Genomic DNA, 14,668 nt, shown 5'->3' with positions numbered 1-14,668 from the left:
GCCCCGTGATTATCTCAAGCGAGACCATCAACTTTGTGGTCCCTGTCCCCACTACCCCCCACCCCCAGCTTGTAGTAGGTCCAACTGCAGGGGGAGCCGGGCCTGGCAGCCCATCCTCCTTGCTGGCACTGGGCCTAGCTGTGCGTCTGCTGCTGCCCAGGCCAGCCCGCTCCAGACCCGCACAAGGAAGGGGCAAAGAGCCAAGACACCAAAGTTTGCCTATGAGGTTTCTGAGTTTGCCTGGCAGGTGGTTCCTCCCCCACCTCAACTCTGAAGTGCCTTCCACGTTACCCGAGACTAAGTTCAGTCTGCGGCAGAAACCTCTTGTACGAGCGAACACAGCGCTGGGGGGGGATGAAGTGGCAGGAAGGGAGCAGCTCCCGTGCACAGACTTGGGGAGGGAAAGCGAAGTGGGAGGACCAGCTGTTCCCGTAAGCAAAGGACCCTTGGTCGTCCCACTCGAGTGACAATCACATCCACACAACGTGTTTTGTATTTTTTAATAAAGTTTGTAATCCAATGGACACACAAAACAAAACTGCGCTGAGAAAACCAGTTTCATAAATTAATAAGTGTTAGGAAGTTGGGGGGGGGGGGGGTCAAGGTAACAGGAAGAGGGGAAGCCAGTCTTTTTTGTACAGTCTTTTGTGTGTGTGTGACACTTCCAAATTGCGGGGGCAGGGCCCGTGCTGTAACGAAGCGCACTTATACAAATGAGTGACAATACAAAGTCTGAGTATGAAAATAAGATTTTTCTCTGAAAACACATTTTTGGCACAGATTAAAAAAAATGTATGTCAGGGGAATTTGATTTTTTAAGTCAGTATTATATATATTTATATATATTATATATTTATATATACACACATCCCAAGTTCTGCATATCCCACCAGGAAAGAAAATCCTTCTGTTTGCTCTTTTGCGATTGTAAACTGTACATCCGGGTGAATCAAAGATGGTGGTAGGAGAATTAAGAAAGGTGACACATCCAAATGAGCAAGGGGAAGGGCAGGGTGGGGACAAAACAACCCAATGAAATGTTCCTTGACCCCAGTGTTTCAGCAGAAGCTTGAAGTCCTGCGCTCGAGTCCTCGATGTGTGTTTCAGGTTCACCAAGACATCCAGAGTGTCACAGCCTGTCTTCACTGTGCAAAAGTCCAAGTCACTAATTTAGTGCAAAGGCAGTTCTGTTTTGTTTCTTAAAAACAAAAACAACAAAAAATTAATTCCACTGCCCAGTTCCTTTTCTCCTAAAAGAGGAGAGAAACCCAGCCCCAAGGTGTCTGCAGAGTCCATCGGTTGGTGGTCTGTCCTCGGGCTAATGTCATGTAAACACACAGGTAGCAGCACCACTGCCCAGAGGGGTCTGTCCCCCGGAGCCTGGCGGGGAGCGGGCTCGAGGGCGAGGCTGGCAGTGGAGGGTGTCCCCTTCAGCAGCTGCTTCCTCCACGAGACTGGGGGGTCCTGGGTTTACTTTTTGCTGCAGAGCCTCAGGGAAATACACTGAGTGGCGACCATTCAGTGGCTCACACGGAGGCGATGACAATCATAAGGTGGGGAGAAATGTTGGAGATGCTGGCAAGGAGGTCGGGGGCCAGACGGGACAGGTGGCTCTCCGAGAACTCGCAGGGCGGGAAGATCTGCAGCACATAGGCAGGCTGGAGAGGGGGACGAGAGAGAAGAGTGGGACCCCCTGTGTCCACCTCAGCCACCCCATTACCATTCTTCAGCACTTCCAACTGGGGGCCCTGAAGGGGCACAACACACAGAGCCTGGGTGAGTCGGCTTCCCGGTCAGCTTGTGCCCCCAGGACTCTGCCCACCCAGAGGAGCCTAGCTGTCCGCAAACGACTGTCCCCCCAACTCTCCTGGGAACCTGCTCCTCCGCACAGAGCTAAACACCGCTGCGGTCTCAGCTGTCCCGGGGTTAGATCTGGGAAGGGCCACGGAGGCCCCACCTCTACACTCGAGTTCTCTCTCCAAAATGCCCTCCTGCCCACCTCTAAGAAACCTCTGGCGGCCTCTGAGTTGGCACCAGTAGCCCAGCCCACCCGATTAGACTGCCTGACCAGCCGCGACCGGCCCCCACGTGTGCGCCACAGGTGAGGACACTCGGCTGACCTGATTGGAGCCAGGGTTGGGGACGTTGATGATCCCTGCTGCCTGCTTGGCCTGCAGATAGGTGATGAAGGCTGCCTTGAGGGACTCGGTCTGGCTCACGACATCCTCTTGGTCACGGCCACAGGGCAGAGCCAGCAGCAGACAGTAATCCGTCTCCACCTGTGGCATCAGCAGTCGGCAGTCATCAGCAACCTCCCCTCCAGAAAGCAGCCCCATGCAGAGGCCTGTCCAACCTCGGGGTTCAGCTGCAGAGTCCACAAAAGCCCCCACCCCACTGGGGTGACCTTAAAGTCCTATTTGTTGCCTGAAAAAGCAGTTTCTGAGCCTAGAGGCATGTGACATGCCAGCGGGAGACAGAACATGCCGGGTGGGCGCGCCAGGGAGACGGGCAGGTCGGGGCGAGCCACATCCTCCCTCAAGAGCACGGCCGGTGCTCGCCCGGGCCCCGAAGCTCACCGTCATCCTTCGGGCAACCCCTTCCAGCTGCGAGGCCTCTAGCCGCATCCTCTGGGCGATCCTCAGCGGGGGGCCGCCTTCAGAGAGGGGCAGAGACCGATGGGCCAGCACGTTGTTGCCAGAGACGAAGTGCAGCTGCACGGCAGCCGTGTCGTTCTTGAGGGCCAGGAGGCCCTGCCACACAATGGGGTACTTCTGCTCTCGGGGAGACACACAGAAGTAAGCTCACGGCTACAGAGCAGAGCCATGCTGGACATGGCCCCAGGCGACAGATGACTAAGTGGGGACCTCAGGACAACACTCAACACGGCACAAAGCTGGGGGGAGCGGGAAGCCCCTGCACGGACTTACCTTCAGAAGCTGGACCATATCCACAGGCCTCTGGGAAGTCAGGTGTGGAGCAGAATCCGGTTTGGGAGCAGGCTGGGCTTCGGTGTGTGTCAGAGCCAGTCCTGGAGGGGTGCTGGGGCTTGAGGTTGTGGGGACGAACAACGGCTGCTTTGGGGCAGCCTGAGCAGGGAGAGGGGCTGGGAGGTCAGGCTTCATGGAGACGGACACGGGGGAGGGGTAGGAGGTCTGGCTCGTCTCTGCCTGCGCCCTCTGAACCTGCACATGCTGCTCAGCTGGCCTGCTCGCAGGGACAGTTGGGAGGCGAGGCTGGTCTACTCCTGTCTGGGTCCCCTTCGCCTCCTGGGAGACCTGAGGCATCTTGCCGCTTGGGGGTTGGCCCGGCTGGCTGAGCTGGGTGGGCTGGCAAGGCTGCGTGGGCTGGGCAGGCTGTGTGGACTGCACGGGTTGGGCAGGCTGTGTAGACTGTGCAGGCTGAGTGGGCTGCAAGGGCTCACCTTCAGGAGCTGGGCCCTGGAGTTCAGCAGGGGAGAGGGGAAGGGAGTGGAGCGCGCGTCACACACAGCACCCTGCCCCCTGGCCCCCAGCTGTGGGCTCTTCGGCAGGATCCGCTGCAGGCATCCCCGAAGTCAGGCCCACGCAGTGATCCTCTTGGGCACTCAGGATTGAGGGTTCCAGGAAGAGGTCACCCACCCACTCTCCCCCACACCCCTGCACACAAGAGGCAAACCCCCCCCCCCCCAACCCTCAACCACGAGCACCATGAGATCCCTGAGTTCGTCCTCTGCATGATGATCGGATTCCCGAACCCTGCAGTTTCAGAGGCACCTCTTTAAACTCACAGAAAGGGCACCACGTGTCTGGAATGGTGCCGGCAACTCAACCACCACAGGGAGGACGGCTGCTGTGTGGCACTTACCTGAGCAGGAGCCTTGGTCCGAGGAGGTAGACCGATGGAGGCAGCGGCAGGAAACTGAGTGTGCGTGAGCTGAGCAGGGCCGTGGTAGGTGCGGATATCTCCGTACCTGTACTCCTGGAACAGCTCCCCACTGGAGTGCACGATCTGCACGCCGTGGGTCACCACCACAGGCGGGGTCAGAGGCAGCCCCTGCAGCTGGTTGCTGGGGGTGACCGTGAGGATGCGGGCCTCCCCATGGGGGGCGGGGGCCGGGGCAGGGGCTGCGGCTGCCTTGGCTTCCGCCGTCTTGGTGGTGTCCTTCCCGGGCTGCTGTGGGACCTTGCTGGCCGGTGGCACCTTCACCACCCCGTCGGCCGCCCGGGGCTGCTCGCTGACCGCCGTCACGTGCGGATGTACCATGATCCTCACGTCCCGAGGCACAGTGTAGGGGTGCAGGCGGTACTCGGACTGCATGACCAGCACCTCAGACTGCACGGGGGCTGCAGCTCGAGCGACAGGGAGGTGGTAATGCACTTCCTCCTCGGGAGGGTGCTGGGGGGCCAGGGCCGGCACGCCAGCTGCAGCCGGCTGCGGTGTGCCCGCGCGCTGCGGGGCCCTGACCTCTATCTGCTGGGGCTGCAGAGGGGCCCGCGGAGAGTGAAGGGTCTCTGGCCGGATGCTGTACGTGATGCTGGGTAGCGCGGGAGTGTTCATTCTCACCTCACCCTGGGACAGGTGGCTCAGGGACACGGTCTGGGTGATGCTGTGGGGCGGCATGATGACAGACTGCTCTGGGTGTATACTGGAGATGAACTGAGGCACGGGAATGCCCGCAGCCAGCATGACTGTGGCGTTCGTGGAGAGCGCGGCGGACGCGGTGCTGCTGGGGTGGCACGTTCTCGGGAACGGGGCCGGCGCCGGCCCGCTGGGCCGAGGAGAGTGTGCATCTGGCTTTGTGGCTGCCAAGTGGGTGACCGTTCGATCTGTCGGGGTACTGGGCCCTGAGGCGACGTGGTTCACTTCTGCAGGCAGTTTGCTGGGCAGAGCAGGAGGGTGGTGGGGATTGAGGGCGGACCCCAGATTCGCTGGCTGGAGGACCTTGGTCTCTATTTTGAGGGTGACAGGGTCAGCAAGCTTTTTATTAGTGGTGACTATGCTCGGGGTGAGGACCAGCTGGTTGTGAACCAGCACTGGGGGCGTGTTTATGCCCTGGGTGAGAACCTTCACTGTGCCCCCCTGGGTTACAGGTGTGGACACAGAGAGATGAATGGGCTCGGGCTTCTCCAAGGACGGACGGTCCGCCTTCACGGATGAAATCACAGGAGATGCGTTATACGTCTGGGCCGTCAGTACCAGAGTAGAGTGAGTGGCCACATTGGCATAGCCCGAAGGAGCCTGGGGGCCTTTGGGCGAAGGCTGTGATGGGGTGACAGAATCAGGCTTGACCTGGGACTTGGACACTGACTGTTGGAATTCGATGTCCATGGCACTGGCCGGGGGGATCTGGCTGATCTTGGCGCTTATCCGCTGCGGGCCTTCAGTCTTCTGCCCTGAGTAGCTCAGGAGCACGACCCCTTCAGACGTGTTCACACGCAGCCCGGCACCAGAGCCTGTGTCTGCCGGGCGGTCGTCGATCACGGACATAGACCCTGGGTGAAACCGACTGTTCTCATTAGTGCTGGCTCTGGGTTTGCACTTTGCCGACGGTGTGATCACTGCACCTGCCACCGTCACTGTGCCTGTTGTAGTGGCGGTCGCACTGCCAGATGCAGCAGTCACTGCCCCCGCTGTGACGGTCACGGCGCCTGCATTTATGGCGCCGGCGGTGGCGTTCACGGTGCCCACAGTGGCGTTGACCGTGCCCGCGGCGGCATTCACCGCGCCCACGGCGGCATTCACCGGAGCAGTGAGAACGTTCACCGGCCCCGTCAGAACATTCACCGGCCCCTTGAGGACGTTCACGGGACCCGCAGGAGTGTTCACCAAACCCTTCAGCGTGGCCACCGAGCCCTTCACGGGGCCCTTCAGGGCGTTCACGGGGCCGGTCAGGGCGTTCACTGGGACCAAGGAGACGTTCACCAGGCCCGTCAGAGCACTCACCAGACCAGTCAGGGTTTGCGGAGCTGGTTTTGCCAGAGTTATCTTCTGCGAGTTCTCCAGATCAATGCTCACGGGCATCCGGCTAATCACAGAAGTGATTTTGGGAGCGATGACTGGAGCCACCTTTTCCTTTTCAGCCGCTACTGGAACCTCTGGGGCCTGCGTGTCAGAGGTGTTGGGTACTGGAGCTGCTGGTTTTTCTTCTACAAGTGGCTTTTTAGGCTCAACTGGAGGCGGGGGTGGCACCTCGTGCAGGCAAGGGGCAGCGCTGACAGGCTCCGCAATGGCAGTGGTGACACTCGTGGAAGTGATGCCAGTGGCAGAGACGTATTTGGGGTCCATGAGGATCTTTCTCAGCGTACTGGAGCTGGTGTCAATGTCAGAAGCTTTTGTGTCTGGGGGAAGAGCCGGAGATGAGGTGGACTGAGCCCGAGGCTCCTCCTGCCTGGTGATCCACTCCGTGACCTTAGGAGGGGGACTCGGGTGTGGCACACCACCAGAGGCAACAGGGGGTGGGAGCTTTGCTGCAGTTACCAAAGGGACCGTGGGGGTGGGTGTGCTTGAGTCACTGGGTGGGGTTACGGGGTCACTTTCAATGATGGAATGCACCTTGAATCTGGCTTGTGGCTCCTCCTCCACTGGTGCGGGCTGGGAGGGAGGGGGAAGGGCCGGGGGCACAGGCGCTCTGGTGGGAGTCTTTGCTTCAACACTGCTCTCCTGGGACATATTCTCGATGGATGGAGTCTTGCTTGGGTCGGAAGCACAGGACTCGGGTGGAGCAGACTGGGGCTTTTCTCTCTGCTGCTCTTCCTGTGGAGTTTCTGGGGGTGGCACCGCGGTCCCCTCAGCTGTAGCGGGACTCTTGCTTTGTACTTGGTCAGGTTCGGCGACCTGGGTCTCTGTACTGCCCCCCGTTTTCTTATTTGTATTCCGTTTGCGACGTGATCGACTTGTCTTCTGGCGCCCTTTCTCTTTCCGAGCAAGAGGGACTTCTGCTTCTTTTGGTCCTCTGGCTTCTGGCACTGGCTGGGAGGTTTCGCCACTATTCCCCCCAGCTTCCTTGGTATCTGCTGGGCCTGCTGAGGGGTCAGGGGCACTGGCTGGTGGCCCAGAAGATTCTGTAGCAGCTTCGGTCTCCAGGAGGCCAGACACGGCCTCATTGGTCTCGGGCTCCATTCCTTCCCCAGGGGGCTGCGGCGCCTGAGAGCGGGGCTGCAGATCTGTCTGGGATTCTGCAGGGTAAGGTGCAGCTGCTGGGAAGTTCTCTGCCTCCCCAGAAATGTCATTGATGATGGAGCCAATGGCTGCAGCCAGTTCTGTCTCACTGGCCTGGTGTGCCGGCTTGTCCCCGTCCTCGGTGGAGAGACCCTCTGGTGCATCTGCGGCCGCCGCCTTGAAGGCCGCAGCGGCGCTTTCGGTGAGCTTTGCGATGTTCTCCACAGCCTGCTCCAGCTCCATCTGCTTGGCTAACTGGTTGGCTTCCGGGGAAGGCGCAGAGGCCAACACCCCTTCCTTCTCCTCCGCTGCCGTGTCCGGAGGGGCTGGACCACTGCTCAGCTGGGATGATGAACTCCCTTCCTTCTGCGGACTCTCGCTCTTCTCGGCGGGGCCAGAGGCCACCGCCGCTTCCTTGTCCGCCGCCAGCCCCCCGGAGCCTGCCGCCGCACTCGGACTGACGCTGGTGTCCACGTTTTTCAGATTTGCAGCCTTGTCCGCTGCCGACCTGGAGTTTCGAGATCTTCCTCTCTTGGACTTGGAGTTTTTTTCAGGCGCTGTTTTTTTCTCCACCACTTCAACTGCAGGAGCTTCTGGTGCATTTTTGTCTGTGCTAAGTTCCTTTTTGTCACGTTTTTGTTCACCTCCTGCTTCTTCTTTATCAGCTTTGGCTTTTGTGTTTTCTTTCACGTTTACTTGGGGACTCACCTCAGCTGCAGCTTCCAGACGTTCAGCATCTACTTTTGGCTCATTTTTCCCCCTTTTGCCTTGTGGGCCGCCAGCAGCTCCTGACTTTTGGGCTCGTGGGGACCTCCATCCCTCGGCTGGTCTGACGGTCTCAACTGGTTCTTTCACCTCGGTCTCCTCCTCTTCTTCAGCACGGCGGCGTGTTTTCGGAGGCCTCCCCCTCCTCGGGGTGGTGGGGACCGCCGCGGCCTCCTGCAGCTCTCGCTCCAGTCTCTTCCTGGTCACTCGTGGCTGCTCCGTGGGCTCCTTGACAGGAGAGCGGCTCTCGTGGTCAGCCATGGTCGCATAGACACTCCTCACGTTCCGGCGCCTTGTTCGGCTGAGGGGCAGACTTGGTTCAGGGTGTTCTGTGTCGGCGGCTGAGTTTTTAGAGGCCGTCCTGGTAATCTTCTCTGCCTCCATCTTCAACTCTAGAAGCTTCTGGGCTTCTCCCCGAGGAGAACTGGACCGCTTGAGTTTCTCCCGGTCTATGCGCTCGCTCTTCCTGGTGACCGGCTTCTCCACAGTACTTGCCGCGGCGGCCTGGACAGGGGTCTTGGAACGCTTGCTTTTGTTTGGCCTTTTATCTTTTGTAGCCACCGGAGGCTCAACCTCAACGTCTTCAGAAGCTTGAGGCTGAACCTCGGGGACAACTTCAGCTTTCTGATTTGCATTAGGTTCAACGTCAGCAGCGGAGTTTGGCTTTTCCACTTTTGGCTCATCGGCTTCCTCAGGCTTCTGGGTCGGTTTGGAAGGTGGCTGGGCACTATCCGGTTCCGGATCTGCGGGGACCTCCGCCTGGGAAAACGAGGCCCCGGGAGTCGGAGGCTTGGTGTCCAGGTAAGGCAGTGGGTCGGCGGTCGAGCCCTCTTCCGCAGCCGAGGGAGGCCCAGCAGCGTCTTTCCTGGTGTCCGCTCCTGAGGGCAGGTCGGCCTGTTCAGGTTGCTGCACCGCGGTGGCCGCCTGCTCAGACACGGGCTTTGCTTCTTCTGAGGTGGAGGCCAGCTCCCTGGGTTTCTCTTCTGTCTCCAGTGGCACCTCCCCTGCTTTTTCACTGGCTGTCGTCTTCTCCAGGGACGACGAGGCTGACTCTGGAGCTGCAGCCGTGACGGCAGGAGGCCCAGTCGGAGGGGGAGTCTTCAGTTCTGACTCCTTACTCTCAGAAGCCGGTTCTGGGGTCTCGGGATGATCCTCGCTATCTTCCTGTTTCTCAACCTCTTTGGGTTTTTGGTCTTTTTCCTTTTCTTTCTGTTGCATTCGCGTGAGTTCCATAAATCTGCTATGGAAAAGAACTACGGGCTCTTGGATCAAATCGGCTGTGCTGTTTGCGCCATCGGATGTCTGCCGCCCATACAACCTACCAGAAATGAAGTCTGAGTCTTCATCTTTTCTCTCTAGATGCTGCAGTCGCTTGGAATCTTGTTCGAAGATCGAGCTGTGTAAAAAACGAGATGCAAATAATTCTTGTCTTTCCTGTTCTTCTTCTTTATGATCATCTTTTTTGTCATCCATTTTTCCTTCCGAATCAGTCCGAATTTTTTTCTTTTTCATGTACCAGGACGGAATAGGTCTTGGGGCAGAGTCAACCTTTTCTTTATCTTTGTTGTTTCGAAAATTAGCAAAACGGGAGTCCCAATCAAGAAAAGACCAATTTTCTTCTCGAGATGAAGACAGTGATTTAGCTCTCTCGAGCAAAGCCTTGGTGTCTGGTGTGATTGTCTTATCCAGTGCAAAAGAATAAAATTTGTTCCTTTCTAAAGAACTGGAGAGTCTTTCATCTCGCTCACGCAGTTTATCTTCTCTGTCCCTCAATAAAAAAGACAGCCGAGAGCTCTCATATAAAGCAGAGGCTCTGGGGGAGTGGGGCTTGTGCTCACCATCTTCATCAGAATCAGAAGGCACCTCACCAGGTTCCAAGTCACGTATACTCCTCTTTCGAAGGCTGTCTCTCTTAATTATGCTGTTCGGGAAACTCACGTCCAATCTGCTGGCATCCTGTTTCATTTGAGAATCCCACCGATTTAGTTCATCTTCAGAACTCAAGACAGAGAGCTTTATTTTGGCCATGTCTGCCATCTGTTCTCTCCTGCTAGAATCATAAGGATTAAACTTTAAGGACTCTTCTCTGACTGTTATGTTAGAATAGGGGAGACCTTTTTCATCTACTTTAGGAGACCCTTTTACTGACATGAGCCTCGGGGAGCCCACAGGATCGTCCTCCTCATGGAAGGAACCATGCCGGATACTGGGAGAGCCGCCAGTCCTTTCGGAGTCTTCACTGATTTGGCGTGAACTCCTGTAATTCCTCTCTCTCTTGGTGCAGATATCAAAATCAACGTGGTCCATCCTTTTCTTTTTGCTGGGAGGAGAGTCATCTGTGACATCTTGGGGGGGTTTGCCCACCTCGTGAACCAGACTCCGTCTTTCATATTCATCTACATCTTTTTTAGGACTGCCGAACTTCTCAGACTTGGCAATTTCCATCTCCATCTGCTGTTTTCTACGACTCTGCTCCATTTGTTTTCGGTAACTCTGCGTGTGATCAATATCAATGCCAATTTTTTCTTCAGTATTTACTGACTGTGGTTTCTCTTGGCCTGATTTACATTCAAGTGTCTCATCGCGAAGACTGCAATAGTTTTTCCTAATATCTTCTCTCTCTGGTCCTTGATCATCTACTAACTGCAGCTGTTTGAGTTGTGGTTTTGAGGGAATGGGTTTTTTGGACTGGATTTCTTGATTTTCCACAGATTCGCACACCAGTTCTCCCAGCCTCGCTTGCAGGTCTGAGGTGGGCCTCGAGCCAGTCCCGGCAGAAACACTGGCAAGCTCCTGACAGTCTTTGGGGCTGGGAACAGCATTAAGTCTGTCTAGTTTGAGTTTTTTAGATTCTCGTTTAAGAATTTCTTTCCTCACGGGCTTTCTTTCTGATTCTCCTTCCCTCAGCAGAATGACATCTCTAGATGATAAGTCAGGCTGCTTTTTTAAAAGTACCCGAGCGTCTTCCATCTCTGGACTACTTTTCTTGACTTCGGATTTTTGCCTTTCTGCTTTCAGATTGGAATCGGCGAAACGCCTCTTCCTTGCTTCCAGTTTTTCCAAATCTGCAGCGCTGACCCCGTCGGCAGTCTGCTCTGCTTTTAGGTGCTTCCTGGGCTTAAGCCTACCTTCCTTATCTACCACCTCTATGTGGCTTGACAGTCCCTTTTCCTTTGGCACTTTCATTCGAACAGATTCCAATTTAGACAAGTCAGACTTAGCAGGCTCCGTCTGACAGACCTGGAGTTTCTGATCTAGGGCAGAAGACTTGGCAGTGTCATTATCAAGCTTGGCTTTCAGCTTTTCCAAAGGAGTGTGGTCAATAACTTTCCCCTCTTTCTCTTTCACTCGAGTCAAAACCACACAGGGCATGAGCTCCAGGCGGTTTTTTGCTATTCCTTCTTTGTCAGCTTTCTCTCTGCTCAGTTTATTAGAACTCCTTGATTTTTCAGGGCTCTGTTCTCTCTCATTTTCTTGGTCTGTCTCTGAAGACTGAGAACTAGGGGAATGAATTTTACCTTTTCGTTTCTGCTTTTCGGTTTTGTCCTTTTCCACTTTTTCCTTCCTTATTAAGCGTCTCTCTCTTTCCACTCTCTCAGGATCAAAAGTCCTTTCTTTATCTGTCTTCTCATTTTTACTATAGCGTTCCAAGCGAGATTTGTCAAGCTTATCGTATCTTGGAGGAGAAAGTGAGCTACAGCTCCCACTCCGGTCTGAGGATCGGCTGTAAATCCTCCTTTCCGAATCACTTGGCAACCGCTCCGACTGTGAGGGGGATGCTCCAGGACTCTGTGGGCGCCGCAAGTGCACTGGGCTCTGACTGCGCTCAATCGGCCGCCTCTCGTGGTCTCTGTCCCGGTCAGACTCAAACCTTTCGCGTTCCCGCTCTCGTTCCCTTTGCCGGTAACTGTACTCCCGAATATCTTGTTCATAAGGGTCACTTCTGTAATCCCTGTACTCACGAGGATCGTCATAGTATCGTGATTCATAGTAGTCTCCTTGGTAAGTTTCCCATTCTGAATAAAATTCTCGCCCTCGGGCTGGATAGTCCCGTCTGGAATCCTCAGGATAGGCGCCTGGAGTACGAACATTCTCATAATATGTACGATCTTGGCTATAGTCGTAAGATCCCCTTCGTTCCTCTCTACCAAATATGAAAAAGAATGTATTAGTCTTTTGTGTTTTCTTGTCACTGACACGTTAAATATACACATTAGATTACAGAGTCCTAGGATCGAGCACATGGGGCTCCCTGCTCAGCAGAGAGTCTGCTTCCCCAACTCTCCCTCTGCCACTCCCCCAGCCCCCTCGCTCTCTCAAATAAATACAATCTTAAAAAAAAAAAAAACAAAAAACTTTGCCATTGTTTACTCTTTAGTTAGACACGGACCATCCAATACCATCTGTAGTCAAACTTTATGCATGGCTATTGAGAACTTGAAATTTGAGATGTGAATATAGAATACACACTGAACTTGGTAGATTAAAAAAAAAAAGAAAGAAAGAAAGGAAAAAGAAATACTTCAGTAATTTATTTAGCTTGAATATATGTTGAAATATTACTTTAGAAATACTGAGTTGAATAAAATTAATTTTACCTTTTCATTTTTTTTACTGTGTTGACTAGGAAATTTAAAACCACAAATTTAGTTTGCATTATGTTTCTACTGGACAGCACTTCAGCCCTTGCCATTCCTTTGGTTGAGGTGTCATGACTTCTAATGAGTACTAGTAACCAATATCACATCCCCACATTTCTAAGTCTCTCATAATTACTTTTCTATCAAAAGATATTCTTGGGGAGCCTGGGTGGCTCAGTGTTTAAGCCACTGCCTTCGGCTCAGGTCATAATCCCAGGGTCCTGGGATCAAGCCCCGCATCAGGCTCTCTGCTCAGCAGAGAGCCTGCTTCCTCCTCTCTGCCTACTTGTGATCTCTCTCTGTCAAATAAATAAATAAAATCTTTAAAAAAAAAAAAAAAAGATATTCTTACCACAGCTTGGGAAACAAATGCATTATTGGGAAATAACGAGAATAATTTAACTGAAATCCTCCTACCTAACGTGACCCATATGATACTGATAATAGTGCATTTTCTCAATTCGCAATTAAAAAAACAAAAAAACGGGGCAGGCCAGTCTCCCTGAGCTGTCTCCTCACTTGTAACAGTGGTAACCTTTCCTCACAAGGCTCTTAAGAGGATTAAATAAGATACCAGTTTTAAGAACTTTCCTGACATAGTGTGAGGCACATACTTGACCTTCAGGAATGTTACTTTTCCCCAAGCCACCAACTGAACACAAGATTTGTGAGAGGATTCCTCAACTGTAAAGGAATTCACCATAGTTTTCTTTTATAGTGACCGATCCAGAGGCATTCAAGATAGGATTAAATGTACACACAAGAACATGTATGACAGATAAAAATTCACCCATAACAGAGATCAATTCTTTCACTCTTGTTCACCCTCCAGTTCTTTTTTTAAGATTTTATTTATTTATTTGACAGACAGAGATCATAAGCTGACAGAGAGCCTAATGCGGGACTTGATCTAAGGACCTTGAGATCACGACCTGAGCCAAAGGCAAAGGCTTAACCCACTGAGCCCTCCAGGTGCCCTCACCCTCCATTTCTGTTCCCTCAAGCAAGTCATACATTCTATGCAGTACTGCCACTAGTGGCTTACTGAAACATAAAAAAAATCCAAAATTTAAGCCCCTAAAGTCACTAGCTTTTTTGGGGTCTTCCTGTAACAGTGTTTGGCTCATAGGAGGCACTGAAAAAATGAACCTTAGAAAAATATGTCAAAGCTACTCCTAGGTGGTGTGCTAGCCCACTCTCCAAGAATGTTCTCTTAGATGAAGCATCTAAGAGAACATTCAGACACTGGGAACAACAATAACACATTATTCCATGAACTCACACAGAATTTCTCGGTCCAAAGAGAACATTACGGTATATCTGTATCATTTTGTTTAACTGGATTCAAGATGATCTTTCTGAAGTTTCAGAGGAATCAGATTCTTTGCCTAAACAATGACCAGCTACCTTAAAATAAATGTTATAAGGCATGGAATTCGGCTAATTTAATTAATCACCAATATAAATTCAAACTCCAAGGAAGCACGTTTTCATACATAAAGGTAAACACACTGTATGCTTTCTAATATAAAGTGATTGAGACACCTAGAATAGTCACTGGCTCACTGCCCACGTTAACAGTAGGCTTTAAATCATACTATAAAAGCAGTCTCAAGTATGTTTTAGATTAATCAAACTAAATAAAACTACATCCAAAAATATGAAGTTACATAAATCAAAGGCATACGTGTGAATAATTGATTTTGGACATATTTTGCAGGGCTCCCGACCACCTAAAGAAATGAGTGTTCCTGCCTTCAAAGAATTCAAGACAAGCAGGAGAGTACAACTGCACACTCATACCTTGGACAAAAAGGGTCTCCAAAGAACCTGGAAAAGCCACGTTTTGAGAGAACTCTTTTCACATGACTGTACGATATCCCAACTCCCCTAAGTAGGTGGGAAATTCACCTAAAGCATAATAGGATCGGATCCTATAAATTCACCTTGAGAATCATTTTGGTCAAGTGTAAAGCTCAATGCACTAGCAGGTAGGAGCACTGGGCTGATCTCTAGCCCAACGTCTTAGCCTGTGACCTTATCAGGAAGTCATCGATCTTCAGTTCCCACCGAAGGTAACACAGGAGAAGAGTAACCACCCTACCTCTCTGACACAGTATTTGAGG

General features: G+C 53.0%; 1 protein-coding gene across 6 annotated transcripts in view; it reads right to left on the bottom strand.

The window, feature by feature from the left end:
- Positions 1–486: 486 nt before the first annotated feature.
- The window catches only part of SPEN (spen family transcriptional repressor), a 96,436-nt gene continuing 82,254 nt past the window's right edge, over positions 487–14,668 (bottom strand). For all 6 annotated transcript variants that reach the window (XM_059137053.1, XM_059137054.1, XM_059137056.1 and 3 more), the window contains 5 exons: positions 3,844–12,046; positions 2,928–3,437; positions 2,577–2,771; positions 2,121–2,279; positions 487–1,658 (listed from right to left, as the gene is read on the bottom strand). In XM_059137053.1, the coding sequence (XP_058993036.1) occupies positions 1,527–1,658; positions 2,121–2,279; positions 2,577–2,771; positions 2,928–3,437; positions 3,844–12,046 (9,199 nt within the window). In that variant the 3' untranslated portion in view covers positions 487–1,526. The remainder of the gene's footprint in view (positions 1,659–2,120; positions 2,280–2,576; positions 2,772–2,927; positions 3,438–3,843; positions 12,047–14,668) is intronic.

This window comes from Mustela lutreola, chromosome 10 (assembly GCF_030435805.1).
Source record: "Mustela lutreola isolate mMusLut2 chromosome 10, mMusLut2.pri, whole genome shotgun sequence".
Lineage (NCBI taxonomy): Eukaryota > Metazoa > Chordata > Mammalia > Carnivora > Mustelidae > Mustela > Mustela lutreola.
The sequence above is the reverse complement of the archived record's forward strand: the minus strand, read 5'-3'. Positions and strand labels throughout refer to the sequence as shown.